This window comes from Carassius auratus, unplaced genomic scaffold (assembly GCF_003368295.1).
Source record: "Carassius auratus strain Wakin unplaced genomic scaffold, ASM336829v1 scaf_tig00216838, whole genome shotgun sequence".
In the NCBI taxonomy this organism is placed as follows: domain Eukaryota; kingdom Metazoa; phylum Chordata; class Actinopteri; order Cypriniformes; family Cyprinidae; genus Carassius; species Carassius auratus.
Window position 1 is genome coordinate 170,218 of NW_020528759.1, and position 23,354 is coordinate 193,571.

A 23,354-nucleotide genomic window follows, 5' to 3' on the forward strand; every position below is an offset into this window, starting at 1 on the left:
ATTACTGTTATTGTGTCATGAAATGTAATTTTAAAAGTATTTCAGGCGAGAATGTAGTTGTTTAAAACTCAAATCTGTGGTTTATTTATAAAGACAGCGCCTATTTAAAAATGTGTTTCGCCGATCTCAGAGACGGTAAGCTCCACTCGATCAGCGGGAGCTCAGTCCTCATGTATCCGCAGAGAGCAGCCTCTCCTGGGATAGACCTTCTGATAAGTGCCGCTGGTGTCTCTTTAGTGGTTAAACATAAAATATAATTCAGCTGCGGGGTAAATCTAACAGGTTTTCTTTGGTCTGTATTCAATTTATCTATATGTAAAAATGAAAATAAAAAGGCAAGTCTATATAATATTTCGTTTCATTGCAATGGCTGTATATAACGTTACACATATCCCTGAACTAAGTACATTTCTACAGCTGTTATTATGTTTAAATGAAAACGAAAGGAGGCAGTGGTATTTTATATCCTATTTTGTTTTATTGTAAATATACAATAAAACGTTCATTAGGGCTTGTGTGCTGGTGCGCCTCTGTGAAGGGGTAGAACGAACACTGGTAGATTGGGAAGTAGACGGCTGGACTGCAGCTGCACTTGCATTACAGTGAACACACACACACACACACACTGTGAACACACACCCGGAGCAGTGAACACACACACACACACGGAGCAGTGAACACACACACACACCCGGAGCAGTGAACACACACACACACACACCGTGAACACACACCCGGAGCAGTGAACACACACACACACACACCGTGAACACACACACACACACACAAAGTGAACACACACCCGGAGCAGTGAACACACACACACACACACACACACAGTGAACACACACACCCGGAGCAGTGAACACACACACCCGGAGCAGTGAACACACACACACACACACGGAGCAGTGAACACACACACACACACACGGAGCAGTGAACACACACACACACACACACACACTGTGAACACACACCCGGAGCAGTGAACACACACACACACACACACACATACTGGTTTTGCTATATTAGTGAGGACCTTGACAGACCTGATCAGTACTGAGGACCAGGTTTTCTAAAGGCACTAGAGACAAACGAATACCACAGATCACCATTAGGTGGCTCTAGACGCAGCTAAATCATTTCAGATACAGAAAACACGCCAACGATGAAAAACTTAACACACGTTTGAAAATCCGCTACACTTGTGAGGTCAAGCTGTTGCTATGTGGATAGCAACGCACATTTTAAATGCGAATATCATACAAGACTCTAAATATTAATTATCCAAACGTTTTATAAGTATAAAATATGTAATCACATATGAATAACGGTATTTGATGCTGATAATAAAAGTTTTAATGGTAAAGGAGAACGATTGTTTGAATCTTACCGAGCGCAGATTTAAACGGCTCCGCACTGAATGACGTCACAGAAGTGTAGTTTTTAAATTACGTTGCCATGGATACAAAAACTGACATTGATCCGTTTCTGTTAGTAAATTACTAACAGTGAATAAAAATAATAAAAACGTTTCTTTTACCAAAAATTTCAAACAGTATAGATTTATTTAAATCGCATATGTAATTATATATATATATATATATATTTTTTTTTTTTTTTTTATAAATTTCTATTATTGGTAAATCCTTATAAGAGTTTATATGATAATGGCAACCAGTAATGGTAAAATACTCTCGTTTAGTGCAGATTCTGTTCCAACTTGACAGGAATAAGAAATATTGTGAATATTACTAATCTTAAATTGAATAATGTACAGTAAAATGTTATTTATTGCTTTGATTAAAGATGCATTTTCAGCATCTTTTCATCACATAAACTGCTTTGGACTGTAGAGAAAATAAGAAAGTTTGGGTTTAATTTAAGACTTCGACTACCCTATAATAAAGGGTTCATTCCTACAGGATTACCTCAGTTCCTGTGAGATTTAAAAAATGCTATTGAAATTTGTGTAGATCTGTGTATACAAGAACAACAGTTTTGATTCTGCAAGAGAAAAGCAGCCCTTTATTTGGTAACCATCACACACTCGGAGGTTGAGTAAGAGCATGATGGGATTGAACACAAGCCTCAGTCACAGAGACCAGACGGTGAACTACACCAGATACAGACAGAGTAACTCAACAGAACCACAGAAACTCAACAGAACTCAGGCAGACTTAACACAAACGAATGACACAACGAAAGAGTGCACTGACCACTGTGCAGATCTTCAAAATGAAAAAATGACTTCTAAAAAACTGTAAATAAAGTGCGTATACTTATGAAAAAAAGAAAAAAAAAAAAGAAATGATTAGCAGTCAATATATAGAGACTTAATAAAGTGCTTACTTCCAATGAAGGAATGAAATGCACTATTGGAGAAATTGAAATATTTTATATTTTGAATAAAATCAAAGTAATATAAAGTGCATGCTTCCTTTCAGAAAGGAAATATAAGTAAAGTGCCTTGAGTTTATACAAAATCCAAAAGATTTATATTTCTCCAACAAAAGAAAACGGTAAAGTGCTTACTCTGAAAAGAGAAACGTGCATGAAGTACTCAACCGAGAGAAAAAACTGATAGACTGATACTCTGGAAGGAAATTAGACAGCATTCCTGCAAGAAGCAAGTTTCCTTTTCATAGCCTGAAGATTGTTATGGACAAAGTTTTTAACATCAAGCCATGATCTTGAGCTCAGTACTGGATTAGCATCTAGACATGATGGACATTCGGCTTTTCCAGGAAGCTTCCTTAAGGAAAAGCATGTTGTGAGAGTCCTCTTCACAGCGCTCTGCTCTTCACTGCTCCATGGTCTCTTAGGAGCTTTCTTTCCTGAAACACAGAACAAAGATCCAACTAAACAACAACCTCCAAAACCTGCTGCTAAATGTGTAAAGAAGCCTCACTCTATTATCACAGGTTTCATCACTAGCCAGGTTTACATCCAATGGTTGTTTTGCAAAAAAAAAAAGCTACACATTTTGCCCCATCATAGCAAGCATTTAGAAATTTGGAAAGACTTGATGAGTGCTCTACTGCAAAATCACTGAATTCAATGATGAACTGCCTCAATTCTCAAATTGTGTGTTTACTATGGTCTTTCTCTATTATTGACACATTATTTTCACATTTAATACTGTAAAGTGGTTTGACAAAATCTCTACTGTTAAAAGCACTATATAAATAAAGGGGACTTGACCAATCATGTTTATAAACCCTTAAATGTTGCATGCGTGACAATACAAAATGAGCTGCAGTAAAAGGCCAACTGGATGGAGACAGCTAGTTTTGATTCTGTGGATAACAAAACTGGATGGAAACTTGGCTACAGACAGATATTAAGCAGGCTGAATAAGTTGTGCAGAAGAGCAGCTGAGCGATCTGATCACCTGAGAACATCTCTATAATGTGTTGATTGTCTGGAGGAGAGCGCTTGACTGTCTTTCCTGAGGTAGAGGGTTGATCATCATTCTCTGAAGCGTCTGGAGATCACAACAGTCAAACAGATGTTAATAAACAGACATATTCTACAATAACATGTCAAACTGATCTACTGACTACTCAATCAATTAGACTGTCTTGGAAATGTTCATGTACTTAAATTAACTCAAATTGTGAAACTCGTGTATTAAATAAATTCAATGCACACAAAGTGAAGTAGTTTAAGTCTTTGGTTATTTTAATTATGATTTTGGCTCAAATTAAAAAACCCACCAATTCTCTCAACAAATTAGAATATGGTAACATACCAATATGGCTGCTCCGATCACAATCAACCGTTGTTATGCGCATCTCGTCAGTAAAGCCGGTTCTCTAATCAGCGGTTAATTCCATCAGGTGTGTGATTTCACATAGAGCAGCTGTTACTACACAGAGCTGTTATTAACTGAGAAGCTGCGCAAATCCACGTTCTTTTTCAGCGTTTATTTGCGCATCTTCTCAGTTAACAACGGCTCTGTGTAGTAACAGGTACTCTATGTGAAATCAGCACCTGATGGAATTAACCGCTGATTAGAGAACCGGCTTTACTGACGAGATGCGCATTAATGATCAGCCATTCGTGATCGGAGCAGCCCTACATCAGTTAATCAACTCAAAACACCTGCAAAGGATACACAATCATGGGGAAGACTGCTGATCTGACAGTTGTCCAGAAGACAATCATTGACATCCTTCACAAGGAGGGTAAGCCACAAACATTCATTGCCAAAGAAGCTGTTCACAGAGTGCTGTATCCAAGCATGTTTAATGAGAGTTGACTGGAAGGAAAAAGTGTGGAAGAAAAAGATGCACAACCAACCAAGAGAACCGCAGACTTATGAGGATTGTCAAGCTAAATCGATTCAAGAATTTGAGTGAACTTCACAAGGAATGGACTGAGGCTGGGGTCAAGGCACCAAGAACCACTACACACAGACGTGTCAAGAGATTTACTGAATCACAGACAACCTCAGAGGCGTCTTACCTGGGCTAAGAGAAGAACTGGACTGTTGCTCAGTGGTCCAAAGTCCTCTTTTCAGATGAGAGCAAGTTTTGTATTTCATTTGGAAACCAAGCTCCTAGAGTCTCGAGGAAGTGTGGAGAAGCTCATAGCCCAAGCTGCTTGAAGTCCAGTGTTAAATTTCCACAGTCTGTGATGATTTGGGGTGCAATGTCATCTGTTGGTGTTGGTCCATTGTGTTTTTTGAAAACCAAAGTCCCTCCCCCCGTTTACCAAGAAATCTCAGAGCACTTCATGCTTCCTTCTGCTGACCAGCTTTTTGAAGATGCTGATTTCATTTTCCAGCAGGATTTGGCACCAGCCCACACTGCCAAAAGCACCAAAAGTTGGTTAAATGATCTAGTTGTTGGTGTGCTTTACTCACCAGCAAACTCACCAGACCTGAACCCCAGGGGAATCTATGGGGTATTGTCAAGAAGAAGATGAGAAACAAGAGACCAAACAATGCAGATGAGCTGAAGGCCACTGTCAGAGAAACCTGTGCTTCCAGACCACCTCAGCAGTGCCACAAACTGATCACCTCCATGACACGCAGAGCTGAGGCAGTAATTAAAGCAAAAGGAGCCCCTACCGAGTACTGAGTACATGTACAGTACATGAACATACTTTCCAGAAGGCCAACAATTGACTAAAAATGTTTTTGTATTGGTCTTATGAAGTATTCTAATTTAAGATAGTGAATTGGTGGGTTTTTGTTAAATGTGAGCCAAAATCATCACAATTAAAAGAACAAAAGACTTAAACTACTTCAGTCTGTGTGCATTGACTTAATTTAATATGAGTTTCACAATTTGAGTTGAATTACTGAAATAAATTAACTTCTGATTATTGAGATGCACCTGTACTTACCAGTTTCTGTGACGCGACGCTTGCGCTTGACTGTCTTTACTGAGGAAGAGGGTTGTTCATCTTTCTCTGAGGCGACTGGAGATCACAACAGTTAAAAAAATAAATAAAAAAACATGTCAGAACTGAGTGATAAATGAAAATGCTGAGTCTATAATAACTAAGGTTGGGTACCAAATTCTGTACTTTTAAGGGTACGGACCAATTTGCGTCGGTACTACTGATTACAGATTCACATTAAATCAATCTGTGCCGAATCTTGGTAACTAAGATCACATCTGTTCATAAGATACAGAGACAGAGAGAGAGAGAGAGAGAGAGAGAGAGAGACTCTGTGGTGTGATGTCACTCCTGCTACTCGTTCAAACACAACCCAGCGCAGACCCAGATGATCGTTATAATCAATGTGTGCTGCTACACTGGATACAGCACGACGCTACACAAATCCCAGACAGTAAATTGTATTTGGCCAGATTACAGAAACTAAGCCCCCCCCAAACCTGACAACCACCATCACAGCCCAACACCTACCCAGTAAACGTTGCATAAGCCTAAATAATTTGTTCATTTATATAAGGCATATAGCATGGTTTATTTTTATTAGTTTTGTTAATAAAAGTTCTATGAGTTTGGCGCTGTATTTTGTAATAAAACTGAATCTACAGCAAATTGCTTCTAATTTGAAAGTAAAAAAAGAAATTTTACAAGTTATTTAATAGAGAAGCGAGGAAAAGAGGGAAAACTCAAATGAAATAAACTGTTTTTGGGCTTTTTTCCCCTGAAATAAATGTTTTTGTTATTACACAGAGAGTAAAATAGTGTAAAAAGCTACTGTTAAGTACCGGTGTCATGAGAAATCGAGTCCGCCCGAGAAATCGAGTCCGCTTAGGACCCCGAGTGATCCCATTGGCTCAACGAACATTTAATGGGTATTATTTTTTAGCGCCTGATTACAATTCCTGCTAAATCGCGTTTTTATTTTTGTCGTTTGAACTTTGCTATAATGACCATTTATGTACTTTAAATTACATGTTTCATAGGCTAGTATATAGCCGACGAGCTATATGTTGTGAAATCAAACATTTCTCGTTTTTTTTTTTTTTTTTTGTTACTCGCGTATCAGTATAGCATACAGCTTACTCGATGTGTGTGTGAATTTATATTGTTAATCTAAATGATATAATATCGCAATTGCTTGTGCAGAACCGTGCTATTGTTGTATTATATACAGATATATTATTTTATGTAAACGAATGTCATATTAATTTTACATGAAATATGTCAGTATGCCTATTATATTTATATAGTGATACAAGGTATTTTTCCAGTTTGCGGAATCATTGGAATGCAAGTTTGTATGTCTTTTAAATTCTCTGTGTGTATTTTCCTCTTCATTCTTTCTTCTTTTCATATGGACCATGAGTCTGAAATAAAGAGTAATAATAATAATAATATACCATTTAGTATAGTAAGTGAATAATGGTTGTTTGTGCACTGAAAGTAACTAAAAATACAGCTAGATAGTTTATATAGATAGCAATAATTGCTATATAATTATAACTTGCAATTATAATATAATGATTCTACTGTTGTTGTTTGTTTTTTTTACATATAAATGTTCAAGCAATATGAACACTATCAATGTAACACATTTATACATTTTTCAAAATGCATAACATTTTCAAAGAATCTTTACAGAAAGACATACTGTTGTGTCTATATGGTCAAAAACACCCTCACTGTTTTAATAGTTGGTGTTAAATGCATTAGTCGTCATACATACAGCAAGCAAGCCAAAGGCAATGGTGGTTAATAAAGAAATATCTGTAAGATGTCGATACTGGAGTAAAAAAACACTGGGGACCAGTTCTCCTCTGTATATTCAGTCATTTGGTAAAATATCATTGGTAGTTAACAGTGTTACTGCATTGATTCAGCTGTAAGGTTAGAGGTTAATTGTGCCATGTACGAGCAGCAACATTGTTTTCTCTGTGGCCCAGGTGAGGCATGCAGTGGCAATGAAGAGTGCTAAGGTGCAGTCATCCATTCATAAATTCTTGCTTTTTTGCTGAAACTGGAAACAGTTCATCCTATGTGAAGTCCATTGTGGAAGATTGGGGAATCATCAATCTCAACGTAACTCGAGAGCGTCTCGGGACAGGGCTTCTGTGGTAAAGAAAAATATAAAAATTGTTTAGGAACTGTAATATAATTTTAAAAAGAATTTCCTCTCTGCCTTTGTAATATACAGTATGCTGGAAGACTTTCTTGACATCATACAGAACGGGTTCAGAATACAACAGAAGCAGGAAACATCAAAAATCACTGTTAACCGTAGAGCATCGGTTTACAATTCTTGCAAAAATCAAGTTATGATTTATGTGTATGTTGTTATGAAAACAACCAAACAGACGTAAATGTAATCTGTTAAACTCAGTCTATTTTGCATTCAAACATTGCTTTAAATAAAGAGACAGGTGATTTATTTGAGCAGAGCTTGTTTTCTGCCCCCACTATTTGGAAAGGCTAAATATATATATATATATATATATATATATATATATATATATATATATATCCTATTTGCTATTAAACAAAAAACTGCTGCAATTTACTATTAATTTCATTCATAATTATTCACTTACTGAACGCTATTATAATAGTATATGTGTTTGTTTATGTTAAATAAAAGATAAACATGAGAAAAGAGTCGTATTTTCACTTAAAATTGCATCTTGAACAATCGGGTCCCACCTAGCGAGGACCCCTAAGATGGCGGCCGTCGCGATGCCTGTGCGCAAGTCGCAACGGAGGCAGTTGTCACGAAGGACACAAGACAGGTAGTAATTCACACTAAAAATCTTCGTGTGATTTGTGGACGAGTATGACAGAACTAGAGGAGTGCTTAAACCCGTCCTGCACACGCAGGCATTTGGGTGTGGAGGGGAGGGGCGATTAATGATTTGATTTTCTTATTAACAACTAATATTATCCACTGTCCTTGTACAGTAATACGACACTGACAATACACACACAAATAATAGTAGTAACGTTAGTAGTGATAATAATAATGAATCATCTTAGGGGTTTTCGCTAGGTGGGACCCGATTGTTCAAGCCTTTTTTCTTGCGATCTTTGTCGATGAGGTCTGTATTCATTGTTCAGGCGTTTTATCAACTCCATCTGCTATTTTTTCCACATATGAACGGATTTTGCAGGTAGTTAATACGTTAATAATATAAATTTTTAGTGAACATTAATAACTTGTCTCGTGTCCTTCGTGCGGGACAACTGCCTCCGTTGCGACTTGCGCACAGGCATCGCGACGGCCGCCATCTTAGGGGTCCTCGCTAGGTGGGACCCGATTGTTCAAGATGCAATTTTAAGTGAAAATACGACTCTTTTCTCATGTTTATCTTTTATTTAACATAAACAAACACATATACTATTATAATAGCGTTCAGTAAGTGAATAATTATGAATGAAATTAATAGTAAATTGCAGCAGTTTTTTGTTTAATAGCAAATAGGATATATATATATATATATATATATATATATATATATATATATATATATATTTAGCCTTTCCAAATAGTGGGGGCAGAAAACAAGCTCTGCTCAAATAAATCACCTGTCTCTTTATTTAAAGCAATGTTTGAATGCAAAATAGACTGAGTTTAACAGATTACATTTACGTCTGTTTGGTTGTTTTCATAACAACATACACATAAATCATAACTTGATTTTTGCAAGAATTGTAAACCGATGCTCTACGGTTAACAGTGATTTTTGATGTTTCCTGCTTCTGTTGTATTCTGAACCCGTTCTGTATGATGTCAAGAAAGTCTTCCAGCATACTGTATATTACAAAGGCAGAGAGGAAAAAAATTGTTATTATACTACAGTTCCTAAACATTTTTATATTTTTCTTTACCACAGAAGCCCTGTCCCGAGACGCTCTCGAGTTACGTTGAGATTGATGATTCCCCAATCTTCCACAATGGACTTCACATAGGATGAACTGTTTCCAGTTTCAGCAAAAAAGCAAGAATTTATGAATGGATGACTGCACCTTAGCACTCTTCATTGCCACTGCATGCCTCACCTGGGCCACAGAGAAAACAATGTTGCTGCTCGTACATGGCACAATTAACCTCTAACCTTACAGCTGAATCAATGCAGTAACACTGTTAACTACCAATGATATTTTACCAAATGACTGAATATACAGAGGAGAACTGGTCCCCAGTGTTTTTTTACTCCAGTATCGACATCTTACAGATATTTCTTTATTAACCACCGTTGCCTTTGGCTTGCTTGCTGTATGTATGACGACTAATGCATTTAACACCAACTATTAAAACAGTGAGGGTGTTTTTGACCATATAGACACAACAGTATGTCTTTCTGTAAAGATTCTTTGAAAATGTTATGCATTTTGAAAAATGTATAAATGTCTTACATTGATAGTGTTCATATTGCTTGAACATTTATATGTAAAAAGAAAATGTGTAAAATTATATTATAATTGCAACTTATAATTAACAATTATAAACTAGCTGTATTTTTAGTTACTTTCAGTGCACAAACAGCCATTATTCACTTACAATTACTGATTTGTAATAGTACACGTAACTGTTGTACTATTTTATGTACTGTGTTATATGAGTTAAAGTCAATTACAATTGTAATTTCTGTCATCATAATGAATTTATGTAGTGTGATAATTGCTGTATGATTTTCTTTGAAAACAATAGTTTCTTAAATAATATACAATCAGCAATTGCAATACATGAACTGCTTGTAAGCAAAACCATATATAACAACATAAGTACTTATTAAAATATTGAAAATAATGTAAAAAATTACATGAATTAGGTAGTAAGTCACAATAAATAATCAAAGTGTGTGTGTATATATATATATATATATATATATATATATATATATATATATATATATATATATATATATATAATATTGTACGTAGGTTTGTTTTATTAATAATTATCTTTCTACTATCCCACGTGTTTTATTCATCACAACTGAATTATTATTATTATTTTAGAACTGGAAAATATATTCAAAAGCTGTGCTGAGGCGTTCTAGTAACCGAATATTAAACCTAATTACAATGCATTATTTATGAGATGTTGCTAGTTTTATGACATTTAAAAAACATTTTGATCGATTACATTCTGTATGTTGCTTTTATTAAATTATTTTAGCTTGAAACAACAAGCTACCGCAGCTCCGATTAGTCATACAAGTTATCGCGATAACAACTTTTGATCAGGCATTTAAAACAGCTACCGCCTTGGTCCTAAGCGGACTCGATTTCGCGGGGGGACTGGATTTCTCACCACACCGGCACCAAATCTCAGGCACAGATACCGGTAACATACCGGTTAACATTTAAATGGTACCCAACCCTAAAATCACGTGTCTAACCGATATACTGACTGCTTACCAGTTTCTGTGACGCGACGCTTGCGCTTGACTGTCTTTACTGAGGTAGAGAGTTCTTCATCTTCAATGGTAACCAAACCATTGACTTCTGTAGGGAGTTACAGGTAATAATAGTCTATTGGTGAATATGAATTACCTGGACTTTAGAGGGTTTTTTTAAAAGAATTTTCCACAACTTCCGTTGTATTTATTCTCCTATTTATTCAGTGGTTCCCCAAAATGGTTTGGTTACAAACATTCTTTAAAATATTTAGTGTTCCACTGAACAAAGAAATTCATGCAGGTTTGGGACTCGAGGGCAAGGACATGACAGCAGAATTTACATTTTTGGTTGAACGATCACTTTGAAGTTAAGACTATGAAGTCGAATATGTTTTACTCCAGGACTCTATGGTTGTGGACTGTTTCTTGCAGATTTTAAATCAGCGACCGGTTGAATATGGCCTCTAAGCTAACCAACAGACCCTTCAGTGCTGACCTTCTTCTGTGGTTCTGCATTCATGCTCTCGCAGGCCTCCGGAAGCAGGGCTTCTTTCATTTTCAGTCTCTGTGAAGCACATGATTAAAGATGTCAAATACAAAACAACATAAAAACAGATGTAATACATTTAGTATAATCACTGAAGTGTAAAAATCCAGATAAGTTTTACTCACCCTCTGTACTAAATGTAATCTCTTCCAAAGATCTTCCTTTGTAACAGTCAGATCCCTTTTCTAGAGACAAAAGCAGCTTGCTAACTTTAGCGAGTTGGATTGTATTCTCGGACAGTCTGTAATACTCGCGGTGCACTCTAATGTCGTGTCCCAGGAATTTGGCCAATTGGTCGAGTTCATTGTTTTTTAAATTCATGATCTGACTCAGAATAGCTATTTGTTTCCTTAATTTGGTCGACGTAAGGCTCTTGGGGTCTTTTGCGCCACACGTTTTGGAAAACTTTCTCAAACAGTCTGATCCGCGGATGTGCGTTAAAGCCCCCAGTCTTGCAAAAACGTACGGATTGGCTTCGCTGATGCCCACTGTGCTCCTGCTTTCATTCAGCAGGTCCATGGACTCCAGCATGTCCTTGGTCAGCAGGACAGGCACTTTCTTACCTCTCTTCCCTCGGATCTCTAATCGAGTCAGCTCATTGCACAGCTCCCGCCCTAATTTAGTCAGAGATTTGACCACATCTTCATTAGGAGGCTTCACGTTTCGATTCACATATGATGCAAGGAGCAGTTTGGATGCCTCACCTTCACGTCTCCGATTAAAAAGAATGATTTGACAGAGTAACGTCTCAGCCAAGATTTTCCACTCGGCGCCATTCACGTTCTCTTTGAGTTTGTCTTTTGAGACCTGCTCCACACTCTTGAGATGCTTTTGTAGAGCCACAACATCTTCTGTGAGAGGGATGGTGTCTCCCTTGTTCCACTTGCTCTGCTGCAAGGTGTTGAGGGCTTGACTCGAAATGTTGGTACGCCAATGACTGTCAATGAGCTTGATGAAGTTTTTCAGCTTCTTCTCAGTGTCTCTGTCCCCTGCCATTAAACTCTGTCCCAAACTGAGCTGACAGGCTTTCTTCAGCGAGTATCCGATCTTCAGAGCGAGGGACGGGGTTTTAAACGTATTTAAATCTGGTTGATAGCTGCTGACTTCTTTACAAGCGGCGATGGCTAGGAGAAAGTTCTCAGGGTTACAGAGCTGTGTAAGGTTACTCACTTCTCTGGATCTGGACTTCACTTCGATCATAAACCTGGCCAGCTCTCTCATCTTTTGAATGATATACTGATGCTGTGACTTATCATGACCACACTTTGTATAAAGTGATTCACCGTAGAGACAGATCAAACTGTCCTTCATGATTGTTTCTGAGATTTCATCTTGTCTCATAGCTTGTAGGAGAGAGCTGATGCCAGCAGAGCACTGTGCAGGTGTTGGTATCAGACAGACTGCAGCTGATCTCACTCGCTCTCCTCTGCTTCTCTTCACATCCCGCTGTCCTCGACACGTCTTAGAGTGTTTCCACAGGTCTTTCTTCATGAAGAACGCCAGACAATCCGGGCAGGGAAGGAACTCAGAAATGTCTGCATCTTCAGTCGGTTGTCTCCAGGTAATGATCTCTCCACGTCCGGTCTCCAAGACTTTGATGTTATGATAATAATTACCCTGGTTCCGGAGCTGTTCCAGAAGAATCCTGCGTTCCTTTGAACGTTTGGGAAAACTAAAGGCTTTAGCAACTTCTGTTTCATTGGAATGACTTCTTTCAAGATGTCTAGCAAGCTTGCTTTGTGCCTTTTCACAGAAGACACAGTACTGTTTTTTGTTCCACGTTCGTTTGCCTTTAGGATCTCGCTGACTTGTTTTGATTGTCATTTTTCTTGGACTTTTTTGCTTAGCCTTCTTTCTTGGAGTTTTTTGCTTTGCCTTCTTGACTTCTTCAGATGTATTAAATATTGTGTCTTTTACAGTCTTTCGAATGGTCTTTTCAATCGGGGACTCTTCTGAATCGAGGTCTTCTTCATCAGTAGACTCCTCCACTGAAGGAACAAAGACTGAGCCTTCGCTCTCATCCAGATCACTCCAGTCCTTGTTGCCCTGGTTCGATTGCTCCTGTTAACAAACACAATTAAGACATTCACAATACAGTTATTTAGGAAAGATCACAATAGTTAAAAATATATATTGGTTAAAAAATAATAAAATCACTGCATAGTTTATATGTTTCCCCAAAGACAAAACACTATCAACCCAAAGAAGAATGAAATGGGGTCATGCACTGAGAGGTCAAATTGTTCTTTAATAGATAATAAAATTCTTTAAATTGTCTCTATTTTTGAAACAAAGTAATTTTCAAAACTCAAAACATTCATTCTCTTTAAGGTGTGATCACATATGTGCACATATGTGCCAAAATACCATGAACGAACTATGGGAACAATGACACAATCATCCAAAGCTGTTCTGCCAGCAAGCAAAAAAACCAAGCAGCCTCATTTTAAGGATGACTTTATAATATTGAAGTGCAGCGTTGATATTCTGTTTTGCTGTTATACACAGCTGATATCAACGAAGACTGAATAATTTGTATCAAACAATGACGTGGCAAATAAGTTCAAATAGGACTAGTGCTGCAGGATTAATCGCATGTGATTGTAATGCGTGTCTCGTCAGTAAAGCTGGTTCTGTGATTAGTGGTAAATGTCCATCAGCTGCTTTCAAATGGAGCTGCACTTACTACACAGAGCTGTAGTTCGCTGACAAGTTACACAATATCGCATCATAATCGCAGATGAATTACATTTGGTTATGAACACAATATTGCGTAGCTTGTCAGCGAACTACAGCTCTGTGTAGTAAGTGCAGTCTTACTAACCAATATAGTGAGCACACCTCCATTCTCCCCAATCAGCTCTGCTCTAATCAACTTATTAAACGCCCACCATTACAAAAAAAAAAAAAAATAGGAAAGGAAAGCGGGAGAGAGACAGAGTGGGATTATGGCGTCTACAGGGTCAGATCAATAGTTAGGCAAATTAAAACTAAAGAAAAACATTATGTAACTTAAACCTCAAAAATACAGTCAATGATCAAAAAAGGTAATTTGCAAGAGCTGCGTCACAATACAAGAATTAACGATCAAGAGCTCCCTTATCGGTTCTGTTTTCAGTACTGGAGGATAAAAGATACATTCTTATGCTGTGTTCACACCAAACGCGAATAGAGCGTCAAATTCGCGTCTACTGCGTCTAGTTTGCCGCTTGAACATTTTGAGATCATTCGCGCATGAAATTAACTTCACAACAGACACGAATTGGGGGGGCTTCTGCCAGATGAGTTCACGCAGCATTTTCAATCGCCATTTTTATTCTGATAATTTTCAAAATATTACGGTTATCGTGTCATGAAATGTAGTTTTAAAAGTATTTCAGAATGTAGTTGGTTTAAACTCAGATATGCGGTTTATTTATAAAGACAGCGTCTATTTAAAAAATTTGTTTCGCCGATCTCGGAGACGTGAGCTCCACATGATCAGCAGGAGCTCCGTCATCATGTATCCGCCGCCAGCAGCCTCAGCTCGGCTAGACCTTCTGACATTTCCTGCTGGCTCTGATGTCTCTTTAGTGGTTCAAGATAAAACATAATTAGTTTGGGGTAAAACTAAACATTTCTTATCTTTGGCCTTTATTCAATTAATCTATTAATATGTTTTATATATATATATATACACAAGTCCTCTTTATTCCTGTTTCTATACAAATATGAACTTTTGTCATATAGCTCCAGTTGACTGCTCACTGGCAACATCATTCGTTCCTCCATGTTGAATGAGTGACTCGTAGCAGGCTCCTGATTGGTTAGCGCGGCACGAATTGACGGCAAAGTTTAAATTTTTCAACTCCGGTGGCAGACGCGAATTCGCGTCAAACGCTAAATGCACAAAAAGCATCATTCGCGCTTAACGCACGATACGCTCAATTAGCGTGTCAATTCGCATCATTTGTGCGCAACGCTCAATTCGCGCGAACTAGACGCGTGAATGAGGCGAATTCGTGTCTTCTGCGCCACGCTAAATGCCTCATTCGCACCGCGAGACCTCCAGACGCGCATAAATGTGCCTTTGCATCGACTAAACATTGAAATCATTCGCGCCAGACACTCTATTCGCATTTGGTGTGAACACAGCATTAGATGTTTTGTTAGTACATGAATGTTGTCTTACACATTTTATCTCCCCAACAGATTAATTTGAAATAAGTTTATAATGCATGTTCGGTATTCTCAATTCAAAATACCGCACACTGACTGTGTCTCTGAATGCTTCTCATACTCGCTCCTATCTTCTCCACACGGCACGAATCTCGAGTCACGGACGAGACATTCACACTCGCTGTATTCACGCAACCTGTTTCGTAACACTGGGTTATATTTGCTCGCCCTGCACCTCTTCACGAGCGCATCTGGCAGTATGATGAGGCTCAACACACGCTCACAACCTGCATCGACTCGCACCTGGCTCCGCGCTTAATACCAATGTAAGTTCAGTCTAACTGCTTTCTAATTTCACTTGGATGAAATAAAACATTCAGCACCTTTTCCACCAATCCCAAATACAATGTAAGATATGTAATACTTTACAAATTGACTAAAGAAATAGTTATTTATATAAAATAAAAAAATAAAATCTTTCCAGTGAAATTCATCAATTAAATTAATTATGTAAAAGTAGTTATACAGTTATAATCTTCCCTGCTGAACAATAAAATAAACATAAATATAAAACTCCTCCCCAAAACACAAAGAATGGTTTTCAGGGTTATAATGGGAATTGTATTGGTTTTTCTGTAAACTATAATGTTGTCAATTTGATACTAATATTACTATATTACTAATATTATGTTAAAATGTTGACACAGTGTAATAGTTTTATAAATGTTGTTAGGGTTAGGGTTTTTAGGGTTAGTCTGGTTTGGTCCAACCCTAACCCTAACCCTAACCCTAACTATCAGTGACTGTTCTTTATTCTTGACTTTAGGGCTCGCTAAATTCCAAAATCCCTGTTAGCCCTTTGGGCAGGCATACTACAGCTTTTGGTAGCTCAAAATAGATGTAACTAGCCTGAACAAAAATGACATCGGCTGGACTTCACAGGTTGTCTATTCCCGTCTTTGTATTTTCTTAACATTGAAATCACTGATGTCAGACGCTCTATTTGCGTCTGCTGTGAATGCAGCATAAGCATGTTTCTTTTCCACATTTACTTTTTAATCCATTGTCAAGTGATTTTAAACTTCTTAAATATTAATAATAATAAAAAAAAAAGTAATATTGGCTTTATATCAGCTATCGGCCCCCTGCTTTCTAAGATATCTGCAGTCAAGAAACACATATCTGTTGACCACTATGAAATAGGAGCTTTATGGAGAGTGTGTATACATGGTTATAAGTATAACAGTTCATTAATTTGAGGAGAATAACAAGTGTCTCAGCTCTCAAGGGACTATTTGGCCAATCAGCTTTTTCCTGCTTGAAAAGCTAAATGTTATTGATGTACTACAGTCCCTCCAGAAAAACGCGGATTTTTTTTGTGATTGTTGCGGGCAAAAATCCTTGATTTTGCGGCACGTTTTCTTAAAAAATGCGATGGAATATGCGGGATATTTTTGCAATTTTATCCGATGAATTTGCGTGAACTTGCAAAAACTGCGGTTTGATGAAAAAGAGAAAAAAAGGTGATTCCCCCAACACCTTTTTCTCACTAGGATACTACCTTAATGTAAAGAGTAATTTCTTATTACTTCCCATGATAAGCGAGCATACTAAATCACAGAATATTTAAGTTGCAATCTCTTACTGGAACGTAAGTTATTTTACATACTACTAATATAATTACAACTAAGTTTTTGGTACTGTTCTGTAACAGAAAAGTGCAATCTTACAACTGTAAAGTTGCATCAACTTCTGAATGAAACTACAACAGTGTTAGTAGCCTAGTGAGAAGAGGGTGTTGGGGGAATCACCTTTTTTTCTCTTTTTCATCAAACCGCAGTTTTCGCAAGTTGTCGCAATATAATTTGTCTCCACTGTCATGTAACCAATCGGGAAACTGCTTTGTGCGTTCTTTTACGCTTATTTGTGTTGGCAAATAAGAATGATTTGCGCGCTTCAAGTTTCACCCTGGTTTCACCGTGGGGTTTGCAGATGATGTTCACGTCACGTAATTACGTCACTTCATAAGGTTCCCATGGCAATAGGGGAAAATGGTGCTTTACTTGTGTGAAGTAAACGCAACATTTTTCAGCTTTCTGCTAATATATATATATGTGAGTTTTTTGCAACGAAAATACAGGGATTATGAAATTATGCTAGCCCCGCATATTTTGCTTTCTGAAATCGGCAATTTATGCGGCAAAAGAGCGGCGTATTTGAAAAAATGCGACCCCGCATAAATGTGCGGCCTTTGGCTGATTATGCATTAAATCAGGCGATCGTATAATCGCGTTTTTCTGGAGGGACTGGTACTAGCATTACTCAGCATTACTTATACCTTCAAGCAACACTACATTCAATGAAGGTTAAATGGTAAAAAACATAATAGTTTATTTAAATGGAACCAGAAAATTTGTATAGCATAATATATGTTGCATTTTGACATTGCCAACCTTTAAATTAAGTTGACAGTAAGTAATAAACAGTATTAAGCACTGAGTAGTTGAATATTGTTAAGTTTTCCTTAACACTATTTTTATTTTTATAGTTGTTTAATGATTTTAATGGAACTGGAATTGAAAACGGAACCATAAGGCAGAACTGGAAAATTTCTAATGATTCCCAACCCTACTGAAGAATCGACTTGCAATAAACAGAAGAAAAAGAAAATCAAAAAATATTATTTTGTGTTCCACAGAATATGATACAGGTTTAAATCTATATGAGGGAGTACGAGACAAAAAGCTAATTTTCAGATGAAAATATATTTAGCTGTTTGTGAATGTATGTATAATAAAAATATATCCAATGATCTGTTTAAATTGAATAATATAAACAAAAAACCCTTAACTATGACTTACCTCTATACAAATTTCCTGGATGAAGTCATTTTGTCCGTCTTGGTCCTCCTCATCCCTCTTCTGTCCATCCAGATCTTCCTCATCCCTCTTCTGTCCATCCAGATCCTCCTCATCCCTCTTCTGTCCATCCAGATCCTCCTCATCCCTCTTCTGTCCATCCAGATCCTCCTCATCCCTCTTCTGTCCATCTTGATGTGAAGTTTTCATCTATAATCAAAAAAATTTTAAGTTAACTTACAGTCATTTCAAAAACAACATTTTAAAGTATTAAAGTCCTCTTCATCATAAGTGGTGTATGATTCTTTCTTCATATTCTTGTACAGTTTGTGTCCATGCGCCTTGTTTAATGTTAAAAGTGAGGCAGATTCCATCTCATTAGTAAAATCAACTATAACAGAAACCAGCCGCCCCTCCCCCACCCCCTCGCTCTCTGCTCAGCGCTCACTCTCAGCTTCGCTCTCTGCTCTGGGCCTCCGCTCCGCTCGGCTCGTGTGGGGGAGGGGCGCAGATCACACATCGCGTGCAGCATTATTAATCTTTCATCTTTAATCTCCACACAACACCGATACACTGATTAATAAATCCAGTTTATATTTCATTCTTTAAACATTACTTGTTTCGTTTTTTTTACACTGCTTCTCTTATAGAATTGTTCTACATCACGTATACAGATATAAATATGTACAGTATACCTATTAAAAATACTTATTTAAGAAGGGGGCGATTTTGGCAGTCAGCTCTTGCCATTTTCCTCATTAAAATCATTAATTAAAACTAATCTATGCAAAACATATCAACTGGTGGTTGTACCTCTCTCCCTCCCCCACTCTCTATCTACATAAAACCATGAACACTTAATTGAATAATGAAATAACACGGATACAAAAGTTAAAATAAATCGACAGTTGATATTTACTGTGTTAGAACAGTACTTACTCCGTCCTTCGCGCTGTTTCTCCGGTGTCTCTGCTCACAGATCACGTGGTGCTCCCGCAGCCGCCTCAGTCTCCGGTTAAACCGCTCCGTCATTTCTCTCCGTTCATACGCATCACTGTCACGTTTCGCGGAACGCGAGCTCGATTCACGTACTCCACGTGACGTAATGCTGGCGCCAAAAAGCCGTGCATAATGATCGCCATTAAATGCAGCTCGATGAAAAACAATTGCATTTGTGAGGCAGTTGTTGCTGAAAAGCATACATCCTATTTTATGTACTCCTTATTTGGGAAAGTAATTGTGATATTTAAGAAATAAAGAAAGAAATACAGTTTATGTACAGATATGTACGTTCACTGGCCGACCAATCACAAAAATCACCAAGCCAACCAATCAAAAAATCGGAGCCGTTCTCTTCCAGCCAATGATAAATTGGCTGCAGTTCACGTCTCTATCCTTTAGAGGGAGCGCAGGAGAATGAAGGAAACACAGTTCTGTCATGATCTGCTATTGAAGTAAGGACATTTGAGAGATTTGCACAGCACAATGCCCCACCCCCACGGGGGCTAAACTGAGCAAAATAAAGTGAGGACCACGATTTTGTCCTCACTTTACCAAAAGGTCCTCACTTAAAAGGTGTTTTGTCACATTTTGGTCCTCACTAATATAGCAATACAAACACGGAGCAGTGAACACACACACACACCCGGAGCAGTGAACACACACACACACACCGTGAACACACACCCGGAGCAGTGAACACACACACACACACACACGGAGCAGTGAACACACACACACACCCGGAGCAGTGAACACACACACACACACCGTGAACACACACCCGGAGCAGTGAACACACACACACACACACACACACACACAAAGTGAACACACACCCGGAGCAGTGAACACACACACACACACACACACACCGTGAACACACACCCGGAGCAGTGAACACACACACCCGGAGCAGTGAACACACACACACACACACACACACAGTGAACACACACCCGGAGCAGTGAACACACACACACACACACGGAGCAGTGAACACACACACACACATGGAGCAGTGAACACACACACACACCCGGAGCAGTGAACACACACACACAGTGAACACACACCCGGAGCAGTGAACACACACACACACACACACAGTGAACACACACCTGGAGCAGTGAACACACACACACAGTGAACACACACCCGGAGCAGTGAACAAACACACAGTGAACACACACCCGGAGCAGTGAACTCACACAGTGAACACACACCCGGAGCAGTGAACAAACACACAGTGAACACACACCCAGAGCAGTGAACTCACACACACCGTGAACACACACCCGGAGCAGTGAACACACACAGTGAACACACACCCGGAGCAGTGAACAAACACACAGTGAACACACACCCGGAGCAGTGAACAAACACACAGTGAACACACACCCGGAGCAGTGAACACACACACACCGTGAACACACACCCGGAGCAGTGAACACACACAGTGAACACACACCCGGAGCAGTGAACAAACACACAGTGAACACGCACCCGGAGCAGTGAACAAACACACAGTGAACACACACCCGGAGCAGTGAACACACACACACCGTGAACACACACCCGGAGCAGTGAACACACACAGTGAACACACACCCGGAGCAGTGAACTCACACAGTGAACACACACCCGGAGCAGTGAACACACACAGTGAACACACACCCGGAGCAGTGAACACACACAGTGAACACACACCCGGAGCAGTGAACACACACACACACACTGTGAACACACACCCGGAGCAGTGAACACACACAGTGAACACACACCCGGAGCAGTGAACACACACACACACACTGTGAACACACACCCGGAGCAGTGAACACACACAGTGAACACACACCCGGAGCAGTGAACACACACACACCGTGAACACACACCCGGAGCAGTGAACACACACAGTGAACACACACCCGGAGCAGTGAACAAACACACAGTGAACACGCACCCGGAGCAGTGAACAAACACACAGTGAACACACACCCGGAGCAGTGAACACACACACACCGTGAACACACACCCGGAGCAGTGAACACACACAGTGAACACACACCCGGAGCAGTGAACTCACACAGTGAACACACACCCGGAGCAGTGAACACACACAGTGAACACACACCCGGAGCAGTGAACACACACAGTGAACACACACCCGGAGCAGTGAACACACACACACACACTGTGAACACACACCCGGAGCAGTGAACACACACAGTGAACACACACCCGGAGCAGTGAACACACACACACACACTGTGAACACACACCCGGAGCAGTGAACACACACAGTGAACACACACCCGGAGCAGTGAACACACACACACACACTGTGAACACACACCCGGAGCAGTGAACACACACAGTGAACACACACCCGGAGCAGTGAACACACACACACACACTGTGAACACACACCCGGAGCAATGAACACACACAGTGAACACACACAGTGAACACACACCCGGAGCAGTGAACACACACACACACACTGTGAACACACACCCGGAGCAGTGAACACACACAGTGAACACACACCCGGAGCAGTGAACACACACACACACACTGTGAACACACACCCGGAGCAATGAACACACACAGTGAACACACACAGTGAACACACACCCGGAGCAGTGAACACACACACACACACTGTGAACACACACCCGGAGCAATGAACACACACAGTGAACACACACAGTGAACACACACCCGGAGCAGTGAACACACACACACACACTGTGAACACACACCCGGAGCAGTGAACACACACACAGTGAACACACACCCGGAGCAGTGAACACACACACACACACACGGAGCAGTGAACACACACACACACATGGAGCAGTGAACACACACACACACCCGGAGCAGTGAACACACACACACAGTGAACACACACCCGGAGCAGTGAACACACACACACACACACACAGTGAACACACACCTGGAGCAGTGAACACACACACACAGTGAACACACACCCGGAGCAGTGAACAAACACACAGTGAACACACACCCGGAGCAGTGAACTCACACAGTGAACACACACCCGGAGCAGTGAACAAACACACAGTGAACACACACCCAGAGCAGTGAACTCACACACACCGTGAACACACACCCGGAGCAGTGAACACACACAGTGAACACACACCCGGAGCAGTGAACAAACACACAGTGAACACACACCCGGAGCAGTGAACAAACACACAGTGAACACACACCCGGAGCAGTGAACACACACACACCGTGAACACACACCCGGAGCAGTGAACACACACAGTGAACACACACCCGGAGCAGTGAACAAACACACAGTGAACACGCACCCGGAGCAGTGAACAAACACACAGTGAACACACACCCAGAGCAGTGAACACACACACACCGTGAACACACACCCGGAGCAGTGAACACACACAGTGAACACACACCCGGAGCAGTGAACTCACACAGTGAACACACACCCGGAGCAGTGAACACACACAGTGAACACACACCCGGAGCAGTGAACACACACAGTGAACACACACCCGGAGCAGTGAACACACACACACACACTGTGAACACACACCCGGAGCAGTGAACACACACAGTGAACACACACCCGGAGCAGTGAACACACACACACACACTGTGAACACACACCCGGAGCAGTGAACACACACAGTGAACACACACCCGGAGCAGTGAACACACACACACACACTGTGAACACACACCCGGAGCAGTGAACACACACAGTGAACACACACCCGGAGCAGTGAACACACACACACACACTGTGAACACACACCCGGAGCAATGAACACACACAGTGAACACACACAGTGAACACACACCCGGAGCAGTGAACACACACACACACACTGTGAACACACACCCGGAGCAATGAACACACACAGTGAACACACACAGTGAACACACACCCGGAGCAGTGAACACACACACACACACTGTGAACAC

General features: G+C 39.9%; 2 protein-coding genes across 3 annotated transcripts in view; one reads left to right on the forward strand and one right to left on the reverse strand.

Moving 5' to 3' along the window:
- The window catches only part of LOC113099029 (GTPase IMAP family member 7-like), a 48,520-nt gene that overhangs the window by 11,246 nt on the left and 13,920 nt on the right, over window positions 1-23,354 (forward strand). The window lies entirely within an intron of this gene.
- On the reverse strand, window positions 1,755-20,019 carry LOC113099028 (uncharacterized). Of its 2 annotated transcripts, XM_026264078.1 has the most exons (7): window positions 19,311-20,019; window positions 18,375-18,581; window positions 11,481-13,416; window positions 10,828-11,373; window positions 5,359-5,433; window positions 3,398-3,490; window positions 1,755-2,840 (listed from the first exon to the last, which is right to left on the reverse strand). In XM_026264078.1, the coding sequence occupies exons 1-4, from the start codon at window positions 19,569-19,571 to the stop codon at window positions 11,294-11,296; spliced, it is 2,484 nt and encodes an 827-aa protein (XP_026119863.1). In that variant the 5' UTR covers window positions 19,572-20,019; the 3' UTR covers window positions 1,755-2,840; window positions 3,398-3,490; window positions 5,359-5,433; window positions 10,828-11,293. The 2 variants fall into 2 exon arrangements, with proteins under 2 accessions (XP_026119863.1, XP_026119864.1); XM_026264079.1 differs by lacking the exon at window positions 1,755-2,840 and having other exon boundaries at window positions 3,397-3,490.